This window comes from Oncorhynchus mykiss, chromosome 25 (assembly GCF_013265735.2).
Source record: "Oncorhynchus mykiss isolate Arlee chromosome 25, USDA_OmykA_1.1, whole genome shotgun sequence".
Classification (NCBI taxonomy): Eukaryota; Metazoa; Chordata; class Actinopteri; order Salmoniformes; family Salmonidae; genus Oncorhynchus; species Oncorhynchus mykiss.
In genome coordinates, this window is record NC_048589.1 from 11,879,251 (window position 1) to 11,905,009 (window position 25,759).

Here is a 25,759-nt window from a genome sequence, read left to right on the forward strand (position 1 = left end):
TGTGGAGTCAGCTTGGTCGGACCAGCGTTGGACAGACCTCAGCGTGGGAGCCTCTTGTTTTAGTTTCTGTCTGTAGGCAGGGATCAACAAAATGGAGTCGTGGTCAGCTTTTCCGAAAGGAGGGCGGGGCAGGGCCTTATATGCATCGCGGAAGTTAGAGTAACAATGATCCAAGGTTTTTCCACCCCTGGTTGCGCAATCGATATGCTGATAAAATTTAGGGAGTCTTGTTTTCAGATTAGCTTTGTTAAAATCCCCAGCTACAATGAATGCAGCCTCCGGATAAATGGATTCCAGTTTGCAAAGAGTCAAATAAAGTTAGTTCAGAGCCATCGATGTGTCTGCTTGGGGGGGGATATATACAGCTGTGATTATAATCGAATAGAATTCTCTTGGTAGATAATGCGGTCTACATTTGATTGTGAGGAATTCTAAATCAGGTGAACAGAAGGATTTGAGTTCCTGTATGTTTCTTTCATCACACCATGTCTCGTTAGCCATAAGGCATACGCCCCGCCCCTCTTCTTACCAGAAAGATGTTTGTTTCTGTCGGCGCGATGCGTGGAGAAACCCGCTGGCTGCACCGCCTCCGATAGCGTCTCTCCAGTGAGCCATGTTTCCGTGAAGCAAAAAACGTTACAGTCTCTGATGTCCCTCTGGAATGCTACCCTTGCTCGGATTTCATCAACCTTGTTGTCAAGAGACTGGACATTGGCGAGAAGAATGCTAGGGAGTGGTGCACGATGTGCCCGTCTCCGGAGTCTGACCAGAAGACCGCCTCGTTTCCCTCTTTTTCGGAGTCATTTTTTTGGGTCGCTGCATGGGATCCATTCCGTTGTCCTGGGTGAAAGGCAGAAGACAGGATCCGCGTCGCGAAAAACATATTCTTGGTCGTACTGATGGTGATTTGACGCTGATCTTATATTCAGTAGTTCTTCTCGACTGTATGTAATGAAACCTAAGATGACCTGGTGTACTAATGTAAGAAATAACACGTAAAAAAACAAAACACTGCATAGTTTCCTAGGAACGCGAAGCGAGGCGGCCATCTCTGTCGGCGCCGGAAGTAGACTCAGCCCCTGTAATAGGGTAAGAGGCAGAGAATCCCAGTGGAAAGAGGGGAACCGGCCAGGCAGAGACAGCAAGGGCGGTTCGTTGCTCCAGAACCTTTCCGTTCACCTTCACACTCCTGGGCCAGACTACACTCAATCATATGACCCACTGAAGAGATGAGTCTTCAGTAAAGACTTAAAGGTTGAGACCGAGTTTGCGTCTCTTACATGGGTAGGCAGACCATTCCATAAAAATTGAGCTCTATAAGAGAAAGCACTGCCTCCAGCTCTTTGCTTAGAAATTCTAGGGACAATTAGGAGGCCTGTGTCTACCCGGATAAAGCAATAAATAAACTTCAGTTAGTGCTAAATACGGCTGCTAGAATCCTGACTAGAACCCCAAAATTTGATCATATTACTCCAGTGCTAGCCTCCCTACACTGGCTTCCTATCGAGGCAAGGGCTGATTTCAAGGTTTTACTGCTAACCTACGAAGCATTACATAGGCTTGCTCCTACCTACCTCTTTGATTTGGTCCTGCCGTACATACCTACACGTACCCTGCGGTCGGGTACGTGTAGGTATGTACGGCAGCAGGGTACGTGTAGGTATGTACGGCAGGACCAAATCAAAGAGGTAGGTAGGAGCAAGCCTATGTAATGCTTCGTAGGTTAGCAGTAAAACCTTGAAATCAGCCCTTGCCTCGATAGGAAGCCAGTGTAGGGAGGCTAGCACTGGAGTAATATGATCAAATTTTGGGGTTCTAGTCAGGATTCTAGCAGCCGTATTTAGCACTAACTGAAGTTTATTTATTGCTTTATCCGGGTAGACGGAAAGTAGAGCATTGCAGTAGTCTAACCTAGAAGTAACAAAAGCATGGATTCATTTTTCTGCATAATTTTTGGAAAGTTTCAGATTTTTGCAATGTTACGTAGATGGAAAAAAGCTGTCCTTGAAACAGTCTTGATATGTTCGTCAAAAGAGAGATTAGAGATCCACTTTCCTTCAGTGTCCAGTAGCCAAAAGGCACAATCCTAGTCATATTAGCAATCCATAGTTCTTGCATCTTTAGATTTCCCCTCTTTCTAAATTTCTCATTTCGACAGTGGTGTTTTCCCGCTAAATGTATTATGAAACAAACATTCGGTATGGTGCGCATTGCTGCGCTTATAATGTGAAGAAATAATCATTTTGCAACATTTTAAGCTAAATGTTCTGATCTGTTGCATCAGAATCATTGCTTTTTAACTTTGTTATTTACTGTAGCCTGTTTCTATTGGGATCTATTGTCCCACAAATGTCCCAGAGCCTGTTTGGTATAGGCCATTTTTTTCTCGACAAGCTGACCAATATAATAGGTTAACTTTTCTACTATGTGGGATAGTAGATTGATAAAGCTTGGTATTTGCTGTTCGTTACTCATCTTGTTGGCTGAGGAAAAGTAAATGTGGAAAGTGAATCTAAACATCATCAAAGTGCACATTGGAATTCGGTAAGAAGGACACACATAGTTGCATCCTAGACTTGCATGTTCTGTTAATATGAATTACCATAATCTACATGTGATTGATATTTCTGTCACTCTGAGCAGCGTGGGTAGACGCCCTAATCAGGTTACGCACCCAATGCATTATGGGTCCGGTACATTTCTCAAATGTCTGGTAAATTAAAATGCTGCCGGTCAAATGTCCGGCGCAACATTTTCATGACGGAAACCCTGCTTGACACATCTCAACACACACATCCCCCTAGCAAAGTGTCCAGTGTTGCTGAGACACGCGACACATCCTGCCCCTGCCGTCAGCGGCGGGAGACCCTGTGGCGTGCCGCCTTGTTTATCTCATTCTGGGCAAAGTGTTCTCTCATTTGCCTCGTTTCCAGGCAATTGGTGTGTGTGTGTGTGTGTGTGTGTGTGTGCGCGCTGCGGGGCTGTGGCTGCTGGGAACAGAGCTAATAAAAAACCCTGATCCATGAAAGGCCTTGAGCAAAGACACACTCAATTACCTAATGCCTGGGGCCGGGGGCCGACCACACTGCTGCTGCCACAGCCCACTCATTTACGTATGCATCCCCGCAGGTGTGTGTGTGTGTGTGGAATTTGACTGTGGCCAGGGTGATTGTGTGTGTGTGTGTGTGTGTGTGTGTGTGTGTGTGTGTGTGTGTGTGTGCGTGCGCATTTGTGCGTGAGAGAGTGCATGGATTTATTAAATTGCTGTCAGGTTTGACAAATGTGTATTGCTGAAGTTGGGAGGTTGTGTTAGAGTGCTCTCCATGTGTAAAAGCGAGTGTTGTTTCTTAAACTGAGGCTGTGTGAGTCTTCAGATATTGAACGGACTCATATCTCAAATAACAACATAGTCAAAAAGATAGCAGGATGTCCAACAACAAAAAAAGGTTGACTTGAATCATACACAATGCACAGAGGATGATGTGAGAGGAACAGGAATTCCCAGCGGGAAAACACACGCACAAAGAAAACAACATTGGTACCTGTTTCCCCTGCAGGTTCTCCTGGTGTTCCTCTCTGAAGTGTTTGGTCCCGTAGGGGACAGGCTGGAAGGAAGAGGAGGTGTGGAGCATCCTCTCATAACTCCTGTTCTGATGGGCCTTAGAGAACGGCTGGAACCTGGAGAGAAGGAGAGGAGAGGACCTATGAAGTCTCATGTCAACAACGTCGACAATAATGTCATGAGGTATCTACTTGTTTCGATAGAATCCAGTGCACCTTCAAGACAATATACAGTCCGATCTCTGTAAACCGAAGCCCCATCTCTAAGACAATTCCTAGACACAACATTCAGTATGGGCCTCTGATTCGATCCCACCTCCCTCCATCCCTCCCTCCATGATGGCAGGCTCCTCTCTTCATCTCCATCCCAGTCTGATATTACATGAGTGCCTGCTGGTCCAGTCTAACGATGCAGGCCTTGTCTCATGTCTCTCTGCTTTGGACCACACAGTGGAAATGACCCAGGAAACACACCATCACTACTCCCTTTGAACACACACACACACACACACACACACGTCTGATTTCCATCCAAATTCCCCCCACACACTCAAAGAGCCTCTACAGCAGGGTTGGGCAATTCCAGTCCTCGGGGGCCTGAGTGGTGTCAGAGTTTTGCCCCAGCTAACACACCTGACCCCAATAATCACCTAATCATGATCTTCAGTTTAGAATGCAATTTGATTAATGAGCTGTGTTTGCTAGGGATGGAGAAAAAGTGGGACACCAAATCAGGCCCCCGAGGACTGGAGTTGCCCACCCCTGCTCTATAGTGTGTTTCTGCAGCCAAATGGGACTTTTTGTCTGCAGAGCTTATCACTACATATAAGAGTTAGGTGTGTGTGTGTGGTTGTTTTTCGTTGTTTGCTGGTGTTCAGGGTAAATCGCTATTGCTGAGGAGGAAAGCCAGCTGTTAATTTCCGTCAGGTTGATTTTGTAAATTACACCCCAGACACATTGCTTGGGGGAATATTTATCCTGTGCACTAGGTGTGTGCGTGTGTGTCGGGGGGGGGGGGGGTCAACTTGAGTACATCACTAAACAAACAAACAAACAAAAAAGCTACCTAGGCGCTACCCAGCTAGCACATAACATTCTGAGAACCATATGTTTCTTAGAGCTTGGTGAGAGTGTGGTTGTCCTATGGTTATTTTGCAAACATCTTTCCCACGAAGTTCTGGGAATCGTGCAGGATACTTTTTGGTGGTTTCAGTAATTCAGCATATCGTTTCGTACAGGTTTCCTCATGGTTCTGTTTAAAGTACGGAATCGTTACAGAACGCAGACACCACAATTGGAAGCATCAGGGAGTTTTTTGTTTTTTTGTTGGAGATGTTGGGTCCCGCTGCCGAAGCAACCAGGGATGCCTCAGCTGGCTTGTCAGGCTCCCATGCCTCAGCTGGCTTGTCAGGCTCCCATGCCTCAGCTGGCTTGTCAGGCTCCCATGCCTCAGCTGGCTTGTCAGGCTCCCATGCCTCAGCTGGCTTGTCAGGCTCCCATGCCTCAGCTGGCTCGAGAGGCTCATAAGCCTCGGTTGGCTCGACAGGCTCCCACGTCACCCCTCAGCCGACGTCTAATCATTACACACACCTGTCACCATCGTTAGTCGCACCAGCGCTTCACCGGACTCACCTGCACTCCATTACTCACTGTTGCCCCTAGATGTCAGTTTCCACATCATCTTCCGACATCCTCAGACATGGATGGACACCAAATACTGACTTTTATTACAGGTGACCTGCCTGCCATCCTGGTGGCGCAGTGTACTAATTCTATGGATAAAGAGCAGAAGTTCAAAGGTTTGAATCTCACTGACGAAGTGCCAGAATAAAAAAATAAATGGGTTTGCATGATTAATACCTAAGCAAATTAATTTCCAAGTGTCCTATCTGAGCTCAAGGCAGTTAACCTAAACTAACAATTTTATTCAACATTTTATTGAAAAATGTTCTCAGGGAACCATAGTAAAACGTTCTTAGAACCTGCCTGCAACCTAAAAATGTATGTTCCTAGAACAGGCAAAATAATCACTTCCGTTCTCAGAACGTTTAAAAACGTTACCGGTCAGGGAACTTATGGCTTCGTTCCCAGAACCAATGGGAAACCAAAATCTTACGTTCCCACAACTGTCAAGGAACCAAATGTGCTAGCTGGGTTTGTATTAAAACCCTACTCAATAGATACGATTTCCACATTGAGTTTTTTTTGTTGAGTTGGCGTATGTATAGTAGCGTTCGCGTATGTATAGTGGGCTCACAAGTGGCACAGCGGTCTAAGGCACTGTATCTCAGTGCTAGAGGCGTCACTACAGACCCTGGTTCGATTCCAGTCTATAACACAACCGGCTGTGATTGGGAGTTCCATAGGGCGGCGCACAATTGGCCCAGCGTCATCCAGGTTAGGGTTTGGCCGGGGTAGGCCGTCATTGTAAATAAGAATTTGTTCTTAAATGGCTTGCCTAGTTAAATAAAATAGCACTTACATTAACATCTCAGGCTGTGTGGAAATTGTGTTTGCCAATAATATAATGCATGTAGCAAATAAATAATCAGCATCTATCACTAGTCTGATGTATTCAAGAGCTAGTGAACTCATTTCCTACTATACATAGTTATAGCGAGACAAGGAAGAGAGAGGGACGTGTACACCACACAAGGTGGCATGACAAACCTGGAATTGGTCAGTTTAAGCGATGGTCCTGCATGGCTCCCACGCACGCGCACACACACGTCTACACACAAACACAAACAAGGCGGCAAAGACACTCTGTGGCCACCAGAGACCCTACAAGACAGATTACCCAGCAGTCCAAGCTAATGTGCACATGGGAGGGACATCAGCGGCGTGATATTAATGTGGCCCCAATGTCCCAGGCTGCACTGGGCCCGGGCATGCCTCGCCTCGCCGGCTGGTTCCACTCACAGCTCTTATTGCCTCCCGATTGCCTTTTAATAGGCTAGTTTTTATTCATTCAGGGCTATTAAGGAAAGTTTGACTCCTCACCAGGGATCTTTGGGCTGAGGCCGAGCTGCCGGGCCCGGTGACAACACACACATACACATTTACACACACACAGGCACACACACATGGGCATATGAGCACAGACACTGCCACCAAAAACCATGAGGGTGAGGAGAGAGAGAGAGAGAGAGAGAGAGAGAGAGAGAGAGAGAGAGAGAGAGAGAGAGAAAGAGAAAGAGAGAGAGAGAGAGAGAGAGAGAGAGAGAGAGAGAGGGGAGCAGGGGGAGGTTGTTGAGTTGATCAGTCTCCCGTGTCCGTGTGTGACTACATAAGCTGTGTTGTTTCAGTCAACTGAGACAGATGTGTGTGAGTGCGTGCGTGTGTGCGTGCAGACTGTGCTGTTTAAGTCAACTGAGACAGACGTGTGTGTGTGTGTGTGTGTGTGTGTGTGTGTGTGTGTGTGTGTGTGTGCGTGCGTGTGTGTGTGCGTGTGTGCGTGCAGACTGTGTTGTTTCAGTCAACTGAGACTAATAATGTGCCTGTTAAACCTGGACTCAGATGCTTTAGGCTGTGTGTGACCAGGGTACGGAAGGACTGCATCACTTTCTTTCTCACATCTCCAGTCTCTTTGTCTTCTCTGGGTCTAGGCAGAGCTCACTTGTCCTGTACTATAGCTTGAATTCAGTAGTCTTCATTTGGTAACATCCTGTTCAATAAGTGGCCATATGTATACACTCCCATCTGAGCATGTACTGAAGACAATGACCCACTAGCATTAGTGAAGCGTTTTTTTGTCATGAATCTTGTTCTGGGGGAGGCTCTGCAGAGTGGTCACTAGCTTAAATTCATCAAAAAACTTAGCTCATTAACAGTGAACCTTTTCTGTGGGAAACATAGGGCAATTCTAGGTATTGTGGCATATTTTGGTTAAACTATCCCCAATTCAATGGAATTGCAAACCCTCTGCATGCACAATGCATTCTTCCATCACATGTGCAGTGCACTCTTCCATCACATGTACAGCTGATTCTCAAGATCTTGCACACTAATGAGATGCTATTGAGCCCACACTACTACACTGTCTGAGCCAAGGACTACATGCTTTCTGGTAAGTTTTGATTACAATACTGGGTGGGGTGAATATATTTTATATGACCTACATGATTTTTTGTTAACTAGTAAATAGTAGCTTACAGCAAAGTGTGTTTAAATAATTTTTAACTTAACAATTTATGCTAGTTGCTACCATGTGGGTTTTAGCTTGCTTGAGCCTGTTAACTGAGGAGTGTTAATTCACCTGTTTCCATACATGTTTCATTTTAACACATTTATCTCACAAAGGAGTTGTTTAATCTAACTGCTTAACTATTTATCTGTACATGGAATTGTATTTATTTTTTTTGACTCATTTTTTCAAATTTTTACAGGAAAATGCCACGTGTACTATCTGATGTGTGAAGACATTTCACTGCAGCGAATGTAGAAGGAAAAGCTGTGTACTTTTGCAAATACTATGCCAAATCATACAGTGCCTTGCGAAAGTATTGGCCCCCTTGAACTTTGCAACCTTTTGCCACATTTCAGGCTTCAAACATAAAGATATAAAACTGTATTTTTTTGTGAAGAATCAACAACAAGTGGGACACAACCATGAAGTGGAACGACATTTATTGGATATTTCAAACTTTTTTAACAAATCAAAAACTGAAAAATTGGGCGTGCAAAATTATTCAGCCCCTTTACTTTCAGTGCAGCAAACTCTCTCCAGAAGTTCAGTGAGGATCTCTGAATGATCCAATGTTGACCTAAATGACTAATGATGATAAATACAATCCACCTGTGTGTAATCAAGTCTCCGTATAAATGCACCTGCACTGTGATAGTCTCAGAGGTCATTTAAAAGCGCAGAGAGCATCATGAAGAACAAGGAACACACCAGGCAGGTCCGAGATACTGTTGTGAAGAAGTTTAAAGCTGGATTTGGATACAAAAATATATCCCAAGCTTTAAACATCCCAAGGAGCACTGTGCAAGCGATAATATTGAAATGGAAGGAGTATCAGACCACTGCAAATCTACCAAGACCTGGCCGTCCCTCTAAACCTTCAGCTCATACAAGGAGAAGACTGATCAGAGATGCAGCCAAGAGGCCCATGATCACTCTGGATGAACTGCAGAGATCTACAGCTGAGGTGGGAGACTCTGTCCATAGGACAACAATCAGTCGTATATTGCACAAATCTGGCCTTTATGGAAGAGTAGCAAGAAGAAAGACATTTCTTAAAGATATCCATAAAAAGTGTCGTTTAAAGTTTGCCACAAGCCACCTGGGAGACACACCAAACATGTGGAAGAAGGTGCTCTGGTCAGATGAAACCAAAATTGAACTTTTTGGCAACAATGCAAAACGTTATGTTTGGCGTAAAAGCAACACAGCTGAACACACCATCCCCACTGTCAAACATGGTGGTGGCAGCATCATGGTTTGGGCCTGCTTTTCTTCAGCAGGGACAGGGAAGATGGTTAAAATTGATGGGAAGATGGATGGAGCCAAATACAGGACCATTCTGGAAGAAAACCTGATGGAGTCTGCAAAAGACCTGAGACTGGGACGGAGATTTGTCTTCCAACAAGACAATGATCCAAAAGATAAAGCAAAATCTACAATGGAATGGTTCAAAAATAAACATATCCAGGTGTTAGAATGGCCAAGTCAAAGTCCAGACCTGAATCCAATCAAGAATCTGTGGAAAGAACTGAAAACTGCTGTTCACAAATGCTCTCCATCCAACCTCACTGAGCTCGAGCTGTTTTGCAAGGAGGAATGGGAAAAAATTTCAGTCTCTCGATGTGCAAAACTGATAGAGACATACCCCAAGCGACTTACAGCTGTAATCGCAGCAAAAGGTGGCGCTACAAAGTATTAACTTAAGGGGGTTGAATAATTTTGCACGCCCAATTTTTCAGTTTTTGATTTGTTAAAAAAGTTTGAAATATCCAATAAATTTCGTTCCACTTCATGATTGTGTCCCACTTGTTGTTGATTCTTCACAAAAAAATACAGTTTTATATCTTTATGTTTGAAGCCTGAAATGTGGCAAAAGGTCGCAAAGTTCAAGGGGGCCGAATACTTTCGCAAGGCACTGTATGTGAAGAATGCAACAAAGATGCAGAATCATCTGGCCAAGTGCCTAAAAGTTCCCTCAGCGCTCACAACTAGCAACCTCTGACAAAAGTCCCTCTACTTCTAATTCGAGGTGAAAATGATGAATCAGCCACCCTATCGATAGCAACAGCTCACGGTCCTCCTGGAATCAGAAGGTTTTTTTTGACTTTTTTGACTCTCCTGCAACCCGCCTCACGCAATGTAGCTATTTTTTCCTAAAGTATTTATATTTACTTCGGATCCGGAACCCCTCAACTGAAGCTAGCCAGCTAACTACCAGCTATCAGTCAGCAAACCATTGCTAGCGGTCTTCAGCTAACCGGTCATCAGCTAACCTTTAGCTCGGAAAGCTCTCGCCAGTTCGAACAACGTGACTCTAACCAGAGCATAACGGACCTATTATTCTTTTTTTATCCCCGGATTCCCACCGCTAACGGAACATTTTCAGCTGGATCTTCATAACTAGCTAACTAGCTAACCGCAACCCCGGATGATTACTCCTGGCTAGCGTTTCCACCCACTTAGCTTGAAGCTAGCCCGGCCAGAGCTCCTGTGCTACCACCGAAGCATACTCCTGGGCTACAATATCCGGACCCACGACCGGTCTATCGATGTCACCGCATGAAGAGGCATAAACAGACTCGCTCCATCGCGACGCCCCCCAAAGGCTAACTTTCTAGCCCTTGCTATCTCCTTGCTTGCTAATTCGTCCTTCTAACTGCTAGCTTGTTTAGCCCCGGTCCGCTAACTGCTACCTTGTTTAGCCCCGGTCCGCTAACTGCTACCTTGTTTAGCCCCGGCCTACTAACTGTTAGTTTGTTAGCACAGGCCTTCTAACCGTCTGAATCGCCGCGTTCCAAACACTCACTGGACCCATATTTACTTTCAATCTCTTTTCGATTTTTATTTTGTTTATACCTTCCGGTAACCTGCCTCACCCAATGTGATACGGAATCGCTATTATTTTTAATTTTTAGAACACACTCAAGGACCTCCAGAAGCTAACCAGCTAACTAGCTACAAGCTATTCAGTCATTGTCAGCCACTGCTAGCGGCTTTTACCTTTAACCTTCTGCACAGCCAGCCAGTTTTTTAACCTGGATAATACTCGCCAGTCCAGCTTCCCTGCCCCATCCACCGCTGCCCCCTGGACACTGATCACTTGGCTACATAGCTGATGCATGCTGGACTGTCCATTTATCACGGTACTCCATTCTGCTTGTTTATGTTTTATCTGTCGGCCCCAGCCGCACTCAGGCTCTGTGTGTAGTTAATCCGACCCTCCCTGCCTAGTCAACGCCATTTTACCTGCTGTTGTTGTGCTAGCTGATTAGCTGTTGTTGTCTCACCTACTGTTTTAGCTACTGTTTTAGCTAGCTCTCCCAATTCAACACCTGTGATTACTGTATGCCTCGCTGTATGTCTCTCTCAAATGTCAATATGCCTTGTATACTGTTGTTCAGGTTAGTTATCATTGTTTTAGTTTACAATGGAGCCCCTAGTTCCACTCTTCATACCCCTGATACGTCCTTTGTCCCACCTCCCACACATGCGGTGACCTCACCCATTACAACCAGCATGTCCAGTGATACAACCTCTCTCATCATCACCCAGTGCCTGGGCTTACCTCCGCTGTACCCGCACCCCACCATACCCCTGTCTGCGCATTATGCCCTGAATATATTCTACCATGCCCAGAAATCTGCTACTTTTATTCTCAGCCACGCTCAAGGTACTAAACGATATCATAACCGCCATCGATAAAAGACAGTACTGTGCAGCCGTCTTCATCGACCTTGCCAAGGCTTTCGACTCTGTCAATCACCATATTCTTATCGGCAGACTCAGTAGCCTCGGTTTTTCGGATGACTGCCTTGCCTGGTTTACCAATTCAGTTCAGTGTGTCAGTGTGTCAAATCGGAGGGCATGCTGTCCGGTCCTCTGGCAGTCTCTATGGGGCTGCCACAGGGTTCAATCCTCGGGCCGACTCTTTTCTCTGTATATATCAATGATGTTGCTCTTGCTGCGGGCGATTCCCTGATCCACCTCTACGCAGACGACACCATTCTATATACTTCCGGCCCGTCCTTGGACAGTGCTATCTAACCTCCAAACGAGCTTCAATGCCATACAACACTCCTTCCGTGGCCTCCAACTGCTCTTAAACGCTAGTAAAACCAAATGCATGCTTTTCAACCGTTTGCTGCCTGCACCCGCACGCCTGACCAGCATCACCACCCTGGATGGTTCCGAGCTTGAATATGTGGACATCTATAAGTACCTAGGTGTCTGGCTAGACTGCAAACTCTCCTTCCAGACTCATATCAAACATCTCCAATCGAAAATCAAATCAAGAGTCGGCTTTCTATTCCGCAACAAAGCCTCCTTCACTCACGCCGCCAAACTTACCCTAGTAAAACTGACTATCCTACCGATCCTCGACTTTGGCGATGTCATCTACAAAATTGCTTCCAACACTCTACTCAGCAAACTGGATGCCGTTTATCACAGTGCCATCCGTTTTGTCACTAAAGCACCTTATACCACCCACCACTGTGACTTGTATGCTCTAGTCGGCTGGCCCTCGCTACATATTCGTCGCCAGACCCACTGGCTCCAGGTCATCTACAAGTCCATGCTAGGTAAAGCTCCGCCTTATCTCAGTTCACTGGTCACGATGGCAACACCCATCCGTAGCACGCGCTCCAGCAGGTGTATCTCACTGATCATCCCTAAAGCCAACACCTCATTTGGCCGCCTTTCGTTCCAGTTCTCTGCTGCCTGTGACTGGAACGAATTGCAAAAATCGCTGAAGTTGGAGACTTTTATCTCCCTCACCAACTTCAAACATCTGCTATCTGAGCAGCTATCTGAGTAGCTAACCGAGCGCTGCAGCTGTACATAGTCTATCGGTAAACAGCCCACCCATTTTTACCTACCTCATCCCCATACTGTTTTTATTTATTTACTTTTCTGCTCTTTTGCACACCAATATCTCTACCTGTACATGACCATCTGATCATTTATCACTCCAGTGTTGTTAATCTGCAAAATTGTAATTATTCGCCTACTTCCTCATGCCTTTTGCACACAATGTATATAGACTCCCCTTTTACTGACTTGTTAATTGTTTACTCTATGTGTAACTCTGTGTTGTCTGTTCACACTGCTATGCTTTATCTTGGCCAGGTCGCAGTTGCAAATGAGAACTTGTTCTCAACTAGCCTACCTGGTTAAATAAAGGTGGAAAAAAAAAAAAAAAAGTAGTCAGAGAAATGCTGATGAATGTCTTTCTCTAGCTGTGTATGCAACTGGTTCACATCTGATGCTCACAGGCAATGTGTATTGGAAGAGATTTCTGAATGTTCTTCGCCCAGCATACACCCCTCCAACCAGACATGTTTTATCTACTCATTTGCTGGATGCAGAGTTCAACAGAATTCAAGTGAACGTCAAGCAAATCATAGAGAAAGCAGACTGTATTGCAATCATCTCTGAAGGGTGGTCGAATGTTTGTTGGCAATGAATAATTAACTATATCATCTCCACCCCTCAACCAGTATTCTACAAAAGCACAGACACACCGGTCTCTTCAATGCAGACGAGCTGAAGGCCCAAGTATGCTGGCAAGAGCATCCTGTTTGGTGTAGAGATCAACAAGGTCTATGGTGTCATCACTACCGTGTCTCGCCACCTTGGCCTGGATGAGGGCAAGGTTCTTGGCAGTCTGGCGAAGTACACTTCCAAGCAAGGGCTTTGGCATGGAGATGCAATATGGCAGTCGTGCCAACATATCTCATCAGCCACCTGGTGGAAGGGACTTTGTGGATCTAAGGCTCTTTCCCCTGTTGCCTCCATCCTCCAAATCCCACCAACATCAGCCGCATCAGAGCGCAACTGGCCCTTGTTTGGGAACACACACACCCAAGCACGCAACAGGCTGACCAAAACAAGGTTTGAAAAATTGGTGGCCTCAGGGCAAATTTGAGGCTTTTTGAGCCTGACAACGAGCCATCCTCAACAAGGTTGGAAAGTGACAGTGAAGATGAGGCCTCAGAGTCTGATGTTCAAGAGGTGGACATTGAGGAGGTCCAGGGAGAAGACATTGAAGCCTCAGAGGAAGATAACCAAAGCTTTAGTTTCTTGAGTATCATATTACAGATGTATGTTGAAAACATTTTTGGGAGATGTGATGGATCATTGAGGATCATTCAATATTCCCTTTCTTTTGTTGTTCAGTGAAATCATCCCATGTGAAGAGTCAACTCAATTCAATTCGTAAACTAAATCGTTTCTGGAAGGATTTAATCATTTGCAATTATGTCTACTTTTGATAAGGTTTATGTTTGTCTCCATATGATATGGTAAATACGTATATATAAAAAACAGCTACATTTAAATGGTATTAATATTAATTTGCATATATTTCCGTTAATTCCCACGGAAAGTTTCCACCTCTGAATATTCCCCAAAATGTGCAACCCTAACCCTAACATTAACCACACTTCTAACCCTAATGCCCAACCCTAACCTTAAATTAAGACCAAAAAGCACACACATTTTTACAATATAGCCAATTTTGACTTAAAGGGGAAATCGCTCAGTACTGTAACAGTGTTCTCTTCAGATGTGAAGTTGTCACCTCAGCCACTTTAACCTCACCCCCCCAAAACCATCATCATCACGCTACACTGGAGAGTCTGATAACTCATTAGAGACACATTCAACTGGAAAGGGAGAGAGAGTGGGGGTGACAAGGAGGGTACGCAGGCAAATTCAGTGTGGTCCCTTGAAACGTCTAGTTGAAATGAGTGTGGGTGTTGGCGGCTGGTGGATCAAACAGGGGGTTAATGGCGTTTCTCTTTGCCCACGAACAGGCGCACACACAGACAGATACACACACACGCACACGCTCGCACACACATACAGAGAATGATCGGATTCCCACATGAACTATCTGTGGTGTTTCTGTGTGCATAGTGTGTGTAGGATCATGCATTCATATGTGTGCGTGTGTGTGTGTGCGCGCTGTGGTAATGGGGTTGTGTTTGAATATAGTCTGAATATAACACAGTGAGCTGGTAATTAAACTACAGAGTTAAACAGCCATTCTAGTCTAAAGTGGGGTGATGATAATCCCCTGTTATACTATGATTATGTTCTGTTGTGGAAGGAATGTGTTCTGATGCTTCAGATGTTGCTGTTGCTGTAGTGCTGCCGTTGCTGTAGTCCTGCTGTTGCTGTAGTGCTGCAGTTGCACTGTCAGTCTCCCCAAAAGGCTCAGGTGTGAGCCACACACACACACACACAGGAGGTGGATGAAGTCCATTATCCACACACACACACACTGTAAAGTCCTTTTTCATGTGATGAAAAGTAGCATATAACTGCTATCCATTAGGACAAAAGGCTGCATCTGTGTTTGTGTGTACTTACATGGTCTCCATGGTGTGGTTCCTCCATTCTCCAGAGCGTAGCTGGTCCTGGGCCTGCTCCAGGTCAGAGATGGAGGTCTGGACTCTCAGAGACGGCTCGAGACCACGCTGTCTCTGAGCCCACACCTCCGCTGGCCCACGGAACGGACCCTAACACACAGGGGAAAGATGGGAAGCCATTATACAGACACCAGCGGGCATGACAAATACATCCCCAACATTCAAAACATTTTCCATTGATCAAACATGCTGTACTGTAAGTCAGAAGCCCTGCAGTGGTCTTTCCCGGTTTTCCTCTGTTCGATATCACGTCTTAAATCAGAGGTTTGTCTCTAGTCTCTCCCGGCTCTCTCTCCCTTTTCTCTGCATCTTTCTCCGTCTCTTTCCCTCTATCCCTCTTTCTATTTCTCCAACTCTTTCTATCATTCTCTTTCTTTCTTTCTTCTCTCTCTCTGATCCGTCCCCCCACAGGTAGTTATGGCTTAGCAGTAAATCCACAGCCAATTTAGTCTAATTCCTTCATCTAATTAGTAACTTTCCTTAGTCTTGGACTAGTTTAGTAACTTTCCTTGGTTACTAAAGCTTAGTAACTTTCCTTAGTCTACAGTAACTTTCCTTAGTTTAGTAACTATCTGTAGTCAATAGTATCTTTCCTTAGTAAATTAACTTTCCTTAATCTACAGTAACTTTTCTTAGTCTAGTTTAGTACCTTTCCTTAGTCTATTTAAGCAACTTGTAGTTAAGTAGCTTTCTTTAGTTTGGCTAAGTAACTTTCCTTTGTGTAGTTTAGTAACTTTCCTTCGTGTAGTTAAGTAGCTTTTTTTATCCTAGTTAAGTAACTTTCCTTTGTGTAGTTTAGTAACTTTCCTTTGTGTAGTTAAGTAGCTTTCTTTATCCTAGTTAAGTAACTTTCCTTTGTGTAGTTTAGTAACTTTCCTTCGTGTAGTTAAGTAGCTTTCTTTATCCTAGTTAAGTAACTTTCCTTTGTGTAGTTTAGTAACTTTCCTTCGTGTAGTTAAGTAGCTTTCTTTATCCTAGTTAAGTAACTTTCCTTTGTGTAGTTTAGTAACTTTCCTTCGTGTAGTTAAGTAACTTTCTTTAGTTTGGTTAAGTACCTTTTCTTTGTGTAGTTAAGTAACTTTCCTCAGTCTAGTTTAGTAACTTCCCCTTGTCTCCACTAACTTCCCATAGTCCTTTAACTTTCCTTAGTCCTGTAACTTCTCTCAATGTGGTTGTGCTGTTTGGTAGCTGTTGTTTAGTGGAGTGACCTTCAGCTTTTGTTGCTGTTGGTTGGTTGGGGAGAGTAGCTAGCAGGGAGCCCCTGTCCTTGGTCCTATCACCACAGGATCAGCACCCTGGCCTGACCAGACCCAAACACTTCCCAAACAACCACCTCCACCTATCCATCACCACTGATGTTATCACACTGGGGACAGGCCTGGACTCACACTACTGGAGAACACACACACCAAGAACACTGGGAAACACAGGGAGGGAAAGAAAGAGGAAGAGAGGGAGCGAGAGGGAGGGAGGGAGGGAGAGAAAGAGAGGGAGGGAGAGAAGTGAAGAGAAACGGGTGACAATGAGACAAAGGGAGAGACTGGGAAAGTAAAAGGGAAGGAGAGAAGAAGGGAGGGAGATAGAGAGGTTGGTAGAGGCAGTGGTAGGAAGTAATAGGAAGAGCGTGAGGGGGTGAGGAGAAAGAGGGAGAGATAAAGAGAGGGATGAGGCAGAGGGAGGAGAGGAAATGGGGGTGAACCCTGTCCTTAGCGAGGGTAAAACACAGATAAATAATGTAGGCTCATCTCATCCATGGAGCAGTGTTAGACATCCCAGCCTTCTATAATGAATTCCTGTTAGCAAGAGCCAGATGGAGCCGGAGCAGGGTGTGCATAAGAGAGAGTGTGTGCGTGCATGTCTCTATGTGTATGCGTGTGTCTTTGTGTGTGTGTGTGTGTGTGCACCATCTCAGTGCCCGGGGTGAGGGACTCTGGGCTAATAAAAAGAGATGATCCACGCCTCATTTCTGCTCACTTATGTTTTACATTAATAGAAACCAATAATAGGAACCAGTTACCATAAAAGCCTTGGACCGTAAATAACACAAATGGCAAACGCTTCTCATCAAATCTTTCTCACAGCTGGACGAGATGACACGCCGGAATCCAGGGGTACTTAAAGAATTCTTCATCAAGGCTGTTTTAAATGGCGGAGTATTCCCTGGCGGAGGCCTGGTTTGATAGGCTCACTTTAATAGCGGCAGCTTGGGCTGACAGGACCTGCTGATCTGCCTGGATCGGAGGGTCTAAACGTCTTCCAGTGGCCCCGTGAGAGACACGCCGCCATGTTTTAATGATATCATTCTTTTTTAAGGGGAGTTTAAAGAATCATCTCACGGCACCACGCGCCCCCTTTCATCATCCTCACCAGGGGGAGAGCTCCTCCGATCATTTCTATGACACTTTGTTATCCCCATCTCTGGAGCCTGATTGGACCAGTCAGAGGAAGTGAGTGAACACATCTGTTTCCTCTAAGAGGCCTGAGACTTTACAGATATACTGCTATACTAGTAGTAGTACTGTTACTAAGTTCCTAGTAAGTCTTCTATACTAATACTGTTACTACTTCTATACAAATTTTGCCAGAGATCATTTTTTTGGTTGAGAAGTTTGCATATAACAGATTTATCAAATATCTTAGCAAGGAAAGTCTGATATACAAACATCAGTATGGCTTCAGAAAATCTCACTCTCCCCTACATGGCTATTACTTACTTCATTGACGAAATACAAGAGGCAAATGACCGCAAAGATCATACATTAGATATTTTTTATATATATATTAATTTCATAATTCAGACAACAGCTGCGTCACCCATATTCAAGAACAACCCACTCTCAATTCTGAATGACCTATAGAGGCCCTATGATTTGGAATTCATACTCGCCTGATTCTGCCAAGCTGTCCCTGTCGTTGTTTAAAAAGGCACATACTGTCCATCACAGTTCTATACCGCAGTAGCTTGACTGTCTGTTTAGATTTTCTATTCCTTTATCTCTTTTGCGTCTAGTTTTTATTTTATTGTTTGTTTGTCCACACTGCGGAATCTGTGTGATTTAAGCCCTTTTGGGCTTTTTCCCCTCTTGCACATACTGTTGTTGTTTTTTTTACTGTTACAAACTGTCCTTATATTTGTGCAAACAAACTAAACTAGAAAGAATGCTATACTGGTACTAATACTGTTACTATTAGGACTGTTATACTGCTACTACGTTTCTAATATGATTACTATACTGCTAATAAGTTACTAATACGATTACTATACTGCTACTAAGTTACTAATATGATTACTATACTGCTACTAAGTTATTAATTGAATTACTATACTGCTACTAGGTTACTAATACGATTACTATACTGCTACTAAGTTACTAATACGATTACTATACTGCTACTAAGTTACTAATATGATTACTATACTGCTACTAAGTTATTAATACGATTACTATACTGCTACTAAGTTACTAATATGATTACTATACTGCTACTAAGTAACTAATACAATTACTATACTGCTACTAAGTTACTAATACGATTACTATACTGCTACTAAGTTATTAATACAATTACTATACTGCTACTAGGTTACTAATACGATTACTATATTGCTACTAAGTTACTAATACGATTACTATACTGCTACTAAGTAACTAATACGATTACTATACTGTTACTATGTTACTAATCCGATTACTATACTGCTACTAATACCATTACTAATAAGACTGAAATACTGGTACTAATACTGTTACTAATAAGACTGATATACTGATACTAATACTGTTACTAGTAAGACTGATATACTGCTACTAAGTTATTAATACGATTACTATACTGCTACTAGGTTACTAATACGATTACTATACTGCTACTATGTTACTAATCCGATTACTATACTGCTACTAATACCGTTACTAATAAGACTGAAATACTGGTACTAATACTGTTACTAGTAAGACTGATATACTGCTACCTAGTTACTAATACGATTACTATACTGCCACAAAGTTACTAATACAACCACTACACTGATACTAATACTGTTACTAATAAGACTGATATACTGGTACTAATACTGTTACTAATAAGACTGATATACTGTTACTAATAAGAAGGATATACTGGTACTAATAATGTTACTAGTAAGACTGCTATACTGGTACTAATACTGTTACTAGTAAGAATGATATACTGGTACTAATACTGTTACTAATAAGAATGATATACTGGTACTAAGATACTAATAGGATTACTATACTGCTACTAAGTTACTAATACAATCACTATACTGCTACTAATACTGTTACTGCTAAGATTGCTATAACAGTACTAATACTGTTACTAGTAAGACTGATAAACTGCTAATAAGTTACTAATGCGATTACTATACTGCTGCTAGATTACTAATACGATTACTATACTGCTACTAAGTTACTAATACGATTACTATACTGCTACTAGGTTACTAATACGATTACTATACTGCTACTAATACTGTTACTGCTAAGATTGCTATAACAGTACTGATACTGTTACTAATAAGACTGATATACTGATACTAATATTGTTACTAATAAGACTGATATACTGGTACTAATACTGTTATTAGTAGGAATTATATACTGGTACTAATACTGTTACTAGTAAGACTGATATACTGGTACTAATACTGTTACTAATAAGAATGATATACTGGTACTAATAATGTTACTAGTAAGACTGCTATACTGATACTAAGATACTTATATGATTACTATACTGGTACCAATACTGTTATTAATCTAACTAGTGTTTTGCTTGTTACTGCTATACTGTTACTATAATGACACTAATAAGACAACTATACTGGGACTATACTTGTACTATAACAGTATGAATAAGACAACTATACTGGTACTATATGCTACTATACTGGTGCTGTAATGATACTAATAAGACAACTATACTGGTACTATACTGGTACTATAATGATACTAGCACGACAACTATACTGGTACTATACTGGAACTATACTGGTACTATAGCGATACTAATAAGACAACTATACTGGTACTATACTGGCACTATACTGATACTATACTGGTACTATAATGATACTAATAAGACAACCTTACTGGAACTATACTGGTACTATACTGGTACTAATAAGACAACTATACTGGTACTATAATGATACTAACAAGACAACTATACTGGTACTAATACTGTTACTAGTAAGACTGATATACTGGTACTAATACTGTTGCTAGTAAGACTGCTATACTGCTACTAAGTTACTAATACGATTACTATACTGCTACTAAGTTACTAATGCGATTACTATACTGCCTCTAATACTGTTACTGCTAAGATTGCTACAACAGTACTAATACTGTTACCAATTAGAACGATATACTGATACTAATACATATATTAATATCAATATCAATATAATCAATATAATATCAATATCAATATAATAATACTGATATACTGGTACTAACACTGTTACTAGTAAGAATGATATACCGGTACTAATACTGTTACTTATAAGAATGATATACTGGTACTAATACTGTTACTAATAAGAATGATATACTGGTACTAATAATGTTACTAGTAAGACTGCTATACTGATACTAAGATACTAATACGATTACTATACTGGTACCAATACTGTTGCTAATATAACCAGTGTTTTGCTCGTTACTGCTATACTGTTACTATAACTGCTATACTGTTACTAATAAGACTATACTGGTACTAAAATGATACTAATAAGACAACTATACTGTTACTATACTGGTGCTATAATGATACTAATATGACAACCATACTGGTACTATACTGGTACTATAATGATACTAATAAGACAACCATACTGGTACTATACTGATACTAATAAGACAACTATACTGGTACTATAAGGGTACTAATAAGACAACTATACTGGTACTATACTGGTACTTGACTGCTATACTTTTACTAATAACACTACTAGACTGGGAATATAGTGCAATGATATTTCTCTTTCCTTTCATTGCTGAGTATGTCTCACCTGTGGTTTCTTGCTGGGAATGGGAGGCAGGGGCTTGGCTCCAAAGGCTCTAGGGACTCCCAGAAAGGAGGGGGATGAGGGGCTGGTGTTACCCAGGAGAGAGGCTCTGTCCCTGGGAATGTTTCTGGGTGGCAGGGGCTTGGTCCTCCGGAGCCTCAGCTCCATCTCATCTGGCCCAGGTCTGAATGGAGAGTTGAATACTCCAGGGCACTGCAGAGGCAGAACAGGACAGAGTGAAGGGAAAGACAGGGAATGTACAGTATCGTGTAACCAATGCATAATCTACAAATACAGCATGGGAGAATAAACAGGAACTTTTTTTTAACACTTTGCCATACACCAGCCATTACTTGCGCTTTACAGTAGTTGTACCAGTTACACTGGACATATGAGGAAAAGAGAGTGATTAAATGTTTTGTAAGAAATGACTGTTTGCTAGTGTGTTAATGCTGAGCAAGAACAAAAGCCTGCACGCACAGTGTCCCTCCGGGATTAGAGTTGGCCACTCCAGCTATAACTCCGACACAGGGCCAATATAAATTCACACAGACTAAGAAAGTATTGTCCAAGCCCTAGCCTCAGACTTGCATCCCTTCAAATAGAGAGATTGGTCACAGACAGACAGACAGGCCGGGAAATAATAATTATTTCACATCGGACTGATCCACTGCTCTGCTTTAATTAGGAGACCAAAGCTTTGAGGAGCTCTGCTAGCTAACTACTATATATGCTAATATTTTTTAGGCCAGACTAGGAGTGGGACTGCCTTGGTGCTACTACTGTTGCCTGGCCACTGAAGAGGGACAGGGCAGGGTGGAATGTGTGTGTGTGTGTGTATGTGCTTGCATGTAGCTGCTAGTTCCTGGCCACTGTGGGTAGAGGGACTTGAAGGGTGGTGTAGCATCGTAGCAGGGGGTAACACACTGTGAACCCACCCCGACTGGCCACCGCGCTGCGCTGGGGAAGAGCAATGATGTTGACCCCCTGAACAGGGGAAGTAAATCTATGTCAGAGCGGCCACTTGTGTCCAGCGGAGTGGCTGGCGTTAAGGATGAACTGTTGGAGACCCATCCATTTCCTGGTGACAAGGTCAGACAGTGGAGAGGAAAGGAGTCCCGCAAACATATGCACAGCCCACTACCACCCAGAGACACTTAACATTCTCTCTCTCTCTTCACTCTCATTTTCTTATAGCTATTTCCTTCTACTCTCTCTCTTCCCTCTCATTTTCTTATAGCTATTTCCTTCTACTCTCTCTCTGTGTCCACAGCGCAGTGCCACAGAGAGACATTCACTTTTTTTTTATACTCTTCCACTTCTTTGTTCATCTCTCTTCCACTCTCTTTCCTTCTCCTCTCTCCCGCCATACGCACAGCCCAGCGCCATTCTCTCGTTCACCATCTCTCTCACAATCAGCCTCTTTTATGCCCAATCTTTAACAGCTTCGGTCAAATGTCACAGTTCCGGTCCTTTTCAAACCCAATGATTCCCGGGCAACGTTTGTCATGACGGCTGTGTGAACCTCCCTTTACCGGAGTGGGGGTGATGATGGAAGCAGGACTGGTAAGTGGACAGGCGGACAGACACAGACATCAGAATCTGCTGGAAAGATGATGACGACGAAAAGAGTGTACAGGCACCAAGGAAATGACTACCTGGTGGAGACACACCCACCCACACCCACTGACCAGCAACACACTACTTCATCTTCATTATGAGCACACCGGGGTGCCAGGAGAAAGAGCAGCCGTGTAAACCTCCCACTCAGCAGATACCTACAGCACACACACACACACACACACAACTGGACGTGCCCCCTAAATTATACATCCCCTTCTCAATTACTGCCAATGCCACCCCCACTAAAAGGAACATGAAGGCTTGGGCTTGTCAGTGGCAGTGGCTGTCCGCATGGCTCTCTGAATCCAGTGTGTGTGTACCTGCTTTGTGCTGAGTAGGAAGTGCATCCTCTGAGCCTGGACATTCTTCTCCTGCTCCTCTCTCTCCATGGCCATACGCTCCCTCTCTCTCCTCTGGAACTCTGAAAACTCCTCCAGATCCCTCCTACACACACACACACACACACACACACACACACACACACACACACAGAGAAAATAAAATATTGTTTGCAGTTTAGTGACCATTTACCCGCTTGAGTGTGTGTGTGTTTTGTGTGTGTGTTTTGTGTGTGTGTGTGTGCGTGCGCAGATGTGTGTGAGGGAGAAAGACTGAGTATACAGTGATCAGGGATCAGGGAGTTTCTTGCTACAAGTGAATCCCTGATCTCTCCTCTAGCAGGAAACACATGCTTAATGACTCCAATCAGGGCTGAGAGAGAGAGAGAGAGAGAGGGGTGCGGGGGGGAGAGTAAGAGAGAGAAAGAGAGAGAGAGAGAGAGAGAGAGAGAGGGGTCGAGAGAGTAAGAGAAATAGAGGGAGAGAGAGAGGGAGCGAGCGAGAGAGATGAAGAGAGAGAGAGAGTGAAGCCGTCAGCGTGCCAGGCCGTGGGATGATGAATATATTCCATCAGTATAGCCAGGGCGCTCCATGACATCTGCTATCCGAGCTGTCTAAATGGGACACATTAAAAGCCCATACGCAATCTCATTTTACAATCACACACTGTTACTGTGTGGGGTAATAACTTAAGGGGAATCGGAAACAATTACTAAAACATACACACGCGCGCACGCAAACACAACGCAGTCAAACAGGTGCACACACAAAACGGACATGACAATGCACTAACGCCCACGCACACACACACACACACGCAAACGCACAAAGACATTAGACTAAAAGAAAAGCCCATCCAATTCATCAGAAAGCGAGAGGAAAAAAAAGGTAACCATTGCTCATCAGGCTTTCGTTCCCAAGCTGCTCTCAGTTTTCAATTATGTGCTCACAAAGGAGAATATTCATACCGTCCTAACGTAAGGTTACACACACCGCCGTATTGACATTTAAAAATCACCACCATTTCCCTGTGCGTCGCAGCATTTTCATTCCTCCCTCCACACAAGATTAAATGACAAAATAAATGAAATATGCAGAGTAGCGTGGCCCCCATTTGGCCACCTGGTGAAGGGGAAATTGCTTATTAATGTGAAAAGATGAAGTTGTGGGACAGTCTGTTTCAGGTTTCTCTCCCCTCTTTTTCCGCCGTCTCCGGCCACCGGTGTGTGTGTGTGTGTGTGTGTGTGCGCATCGCTGTATGCTGGTGGCTGTGTCGGTGACCTTTGTCTCCCTATATCCCAGGTTTATTATTAATTGCGGTGTAGTGGACAAAAGCCAAACAGATTTGTAACGGCTGAAGGGACCTCGATCTGTGTCACGGCTGAGCAGGAGAACATACAACCCTCATTACTTCTGATGGTCATGGGGAGGTGGGGGGGGGGGGTTGGGAGGAGCACGGGAGCAGCCCAACACGCGTGACCTTTCCGTGTCCTCAACACTCAACTCACACAGGAGAGAAGTTCAGTCGAAGCTGGGCAGAAGTTAGGCGGAACACTTTTCTAGGGGTTGACCTCTTAGGAAAGTTGTCTCGTGCTCAACTTAAACTGTCGAAGCACATTAATGATAGTTAGCAATTAAGGAAAGCAAAATCAGATAGGATTTGTGGTCAGAGTGTACAATAACGTAGTTGTACTAGATGGTCTAGATATTTGTGATATATTCTTACAAATCTGTCTTTTATGAGAATTTGTACTTGTCTGTTAGACATTGTTCATCTTTGTTTTTGTATGTCTTGTGTATGTGTCGAGACTGTTCAATGTGCTTTAAATAAAGCTTGACGTGATTTGATGAAACAGGGAACATTTTCATTGTAAAATCATATAGGCCTCTTCGTATTGGTATATAAATTACAAAGCATATAAACAAAAAACAGGTAATTAAATATAACATATGAGTATACATACAACTAATTTACAAAATACTGCTCGCAACATTTAACCTGTTTAAAGGGTCCAATAGGATGTCAAGGAAATACTACTTCAATGAAAACATTTCTAAATCAACAGTGTTGGATCCGTATTGGAACACAAATCTCCTTTTCATGTTGTACACGTCAGATCCCAGCAGCTGTTCTGTTGCCCCTGTTGAAACGATGACGATGATGACAGTGTATTACAGGATAAAGACATGCATACAGCTGCTTTACCTATATTTAAAATCTTGGGGCATAGAGCTGGTTACGGGTAGAGTGGGGTGATGGGGAAATCATAGCCTGGTGCATTGTGGGGTAGCGGGGTGGGGTAGCAGGCCGGCCCGTCCGGCCTCCAGGCCAACACCGGAGCAGCTAATTGGCTCTCCTAAATATTTAATGACCGTACAAGCCGATTGGCTGTTTTAATTGTTCCAATTAAATAATTCAATAGCTGGCAGGGAGGGAATATTCAGCAGTCCATTAACTTCCAGTGTCTGACTCGATATATTGACCTCTGACCTATGACCTCTAATAGAGCAGGCCTCAACCCTGACCAACCTTTAACCCTACCACGGCAGAGGACACACAACATCATCACCATCAACAGGA

General features: G+C 43.5%; 1 protein-coding gene across 2 annotated transcripts in view; it reads right to left on the bottom strand.

Annotated features, from left to right (window-relative positions):
- Positions 1-25,759, bottom strand: part of spata17 (spermatogenesis associated 17) — a 64,461-nt gene that overhangs the window by 29,884 nt on the left and 8,818 nt on the right. For both annotated transcript variants that reach the window (XM_036962966.1, XM_036962965.1), the window contains exons 6-9: positions 23,161-23,284; positions 21,221-21,430; positions 15,125-15,273; positions 3,543-3,678 (exon numbers count right to left, since the gene is read on the bottom strand). In XM_036962966.1, the coding sequence (XP_036818861.1) occupies positions 3,543-3,678; positions 15,125-15,273; positions 21,221-21,430; positions 23,161-23,284 (619 nt within the window). The remainder of the gene's footprint in view (positions 1-3,542; positions 3,679-15,124; positions 15,274-21,220; positions 21,431-23,160; positions 23,285-25,759) is intronic.